Source organism: Lotus japonicus, chromosome 2 (assembly GCF_012489685.1).
Source record: "Lotus japonicus ecotype B-129 chromosome 2, LjGifu_v1.2".
NCBI lineage: Eukaryota > Viridiplantae > Streptophyta > Magnoliopsida > Fabales > Fabaceae > Lotus > Lotus japonicus.
Window position 1 is genome coordinate 57,056,369 of NC_080042.1, and position 2,884 is coordinate 57,059,252.

The 2,884-nt window shown below is 39.2% G+C and overlaps 1 protein-coding gene across 1 annotated transcript; it reads left to right on the plus strand.

Moving 5' to 3' along the window:
* The first annotated feature begins 263 nt into the window (after positions 1–263).
* On the plus strand, positions 264–1,340 carry LOC130738483 (uncharacterized). The gene is made up of 2 exons (XM_057590468.1): positions 264–887; positions 995–1,340. Exons 1-2 carry the CDS (start codon positions 293–295, stop codon positions 1,021–1,023), a joined length of 624 nt encoding a protein of 207 aa, XP_057446451.1. The 5' UTR covers positions 264–292; the 3' UTR covers positions 1,024–1,340.
* Positions 1,341–2,884: the final 1,544 nt, after the last annotated feature.

A 2,884-nucleotide genomic window follows, 5' to 3' on the forward strand; every position in this document is an offset into this window, starting at 1 on the left:
GGTTATGTCATTATTTGAACGTATTGATGATTCAATTTTTCTTAATGTGAGTATATTTATAGCATTTGTTTTTGTTCTATTTTCAGCTACTATCGGTTCGATATCTGCTAATCTGAATTCGGTTCCGATCCTTGATGGAACAAATTTTAAGGATTGGAAAGAGAACATGGAAATTGTTCTTGGCTGCATGGATCTTGACCTTGCACTAAGGGTGGAGAAACCCGCTTCTCCTACGGAATCTAGTAACTCTGAACAAAGGAAAGATTATGAGAAGTGGGATCGCTCCAATCGCATGAGTCTTATGATCATTAAGCGCGGCATTCCTGAGGTCTTTAGGGGTACTATCTCGGAAGAGATAAAAGGTGCCAAAGATTTCCTTGCTGAAATTGAAAAGCGCTTTGCAAAAAGCGATAAGGCGGAAACAAGTACTCTTCTTCAGAACTTGATTTCCATGAAATATCAGGGCAAAGGAAATATAAGGGAATACATTATGGGCATGTCAAATATTGCTTCAAAACTTAAGGCGCTAAAGCTTGAGCTGTCGGATGACTTGCTCATTCATTTAGTATTGCTTTCTCTTCCTGCACAATTCAGTCAGTTTAAGATATCTTATAACTGTCAAAAGGAGAAATGGTCTCTTAACGAGTTCATTTCATTTTGTGTGCAAGAAGAGGAAAGGTTGAAGCAAGAAAGAAAAGAAAGTGCTCATTTTGTTAGCACCTCTAAAGACAAGGGCAAAAGAAAGAAAACTGTTGAGCCCAAGAATGAAGCTGCTGATGCTCCAGCACAAAAGAAACAGAAAGAGGATGATACCTGTTACTTTTGCAATGTGTCTGGGCATATGAAAAAGAAATGTACTAAATATCACGCTTGGCGTGCAAGGAAAGGTACATTTTTTGCTTTGGTCTGTTCTGAGGTCAATTTAGCTTCAGTACCTAGAAACACTTGGTGGTTAGACTCTGGTGCAACTACTAACATCAGTGTTTCAATGCAGGGTTGCCTAAGCTACCGGAAGCCAAATGATGTTGAAAGATACATCTATGTTGGAGATGGCAAGACGGTGGAGGTGGAAGCTATAGGGCATTTTAGATTATTATTGTGTACTGGATTTTATTTGGATTTGAAAGACACTTTTGTGGTACCGTCATTTAGACGGAATTTAATTTCAGTTTCTAATTTGGACAAATTAGGTTATTCATGTTCATTTGGAAACAGTAAAGCCGAGTTGTCTTTTAATTCAAATATTGTTGGAACCGGTTCACTTATTGGATATGATAATCTGTATTTGCTGAGCACTGTAGCCACCTATAGTGAATCCCTGAATGTGGAATCACGTGGTACTAAGCATAAAATTGATAATAACAATTCAGGAGCATTATGGCACAAGCGCCTAGGTCACATCTCTAAAAATAGAGTTGAGCGGCTAGTGTCAGATGGAATTTTGGATTCCATTGACTTCACAAACTTTGATGTTTGTGTTGAATGCGTTAAAGGTAAACAGACCAAAACAAAGAAATTTGGTGCATATAGAGCTACAGGCATCTTGGAATTGATACATACGGATATTTGTGGACCATTTCCAACACCTTCTTAGAATGGTCAACAATATTTTATATCATTCATAGATGATTATTCGAGATATGCATACTTATTTCTTATACATGAAAAGTCTCAATCACTGGATGTGTTCAAATCATTTAAGGCTGAAGTTGAGAACCAACTCAACAAAAGAATTAAGAGTATCAAATCTGACCGTGGTGGTGAATATTACGGTAGATATGATGGTTCAGGTGAACAACGTCCAGGGCCTTTTGCCAAATACCTAGAGGAATGTGGAATCGTCCCACAGTACACCATGCCAGGGTCACCTAGCATGAATGGTGTGGCTGAAAGACGAAACCGGACTCTTAAGGATATGGTAAGGAGTATGATTTGTCATTCTACTTTGCCAGAGTCACTCTGGGGAGAGGCACTAAAGACTGCAGCTTACATTCTAAATAGAGTGCCAACTAAAGCAGCTGCCAAAACACCTTATGAGCTTTGGACTGGGCGAAAGCCTAGTTTGAAACATTTTCATGTATGGGGATGTCCAGCTGAGGCAAGGCCTTATAGGCCAAATGAAAAAAATTGGAATCCCGAACAGTGAGCAGCTACTTTATTGGTTATTCTGAAAGATCCAGGGGCTATAAATTTTATGATCCCAAATTAAAGACAATTTTTGAGACGGGAACAGCCATGTTCTTTGAGGAAATTGAGTTTGGAGGGGAGAACAAGATTAGGGACTTTGCTTTAGAGGAAGAGTCGGTAACAATTCCAAAACTGATTCATACAGTTGCTTCTGATGAAGCAAGTACGGAACCTCTACAAGACATTGTTGTTGAATCTCCTCCTACTCAAGATGATATGGTGGTTCATGAAGAACAAACTCAAGATCCTCAAGAACAAGTGTTACAAGAACCAATACCTTTGCGGAGATCCACTAGAGAAAAGAGAAATGCTATTCCAGATGATTACATAGTCTTTCTCCAAGAACATGAGGAAAATAATGGTATGATGGAAGCTGATCCAATCAACTTCCAGCAAGCCATGCAGGATTCCAACTCTGAAAAGTGGATTGAAGCAATGAAGGAAGAGTATAAGTCCATGCAAGACAATAAGGTTTGGGAACTTGTCCCATTACCGGAAGGTGTGAAACCCATTGGTTGCAAATGGATATTTAAGACCAAGCGGGATTCTAATGGTAATGTGGAGAGGTATAAGGCTCGTCTTGTGGCTAAGGGTTATACTCAAAAGGAAGGGATTGACTTTAAAGAGACTTTCTCTCCGGTTTCATCGAAAGACTCTTTTAGGACAATCATGGCTCTTGTTGCACATTATGATTTGG

Coding starts and splice junctions, on each gene's coding strand:
- LOC130738483 (XM_057590468.1), top strand. CDS start 293: ATGAGTCTTATGATCATTAAGCGCGGCATTCCTGAGGTCTTTAGGGGT. Junction 888..994: donor CGCTTGGCGTGCAAGGAAAG/GTACATTTTTTG, acceptor GTTTCAATGCAG/GGTTGCCTAAGCTACCGGAA.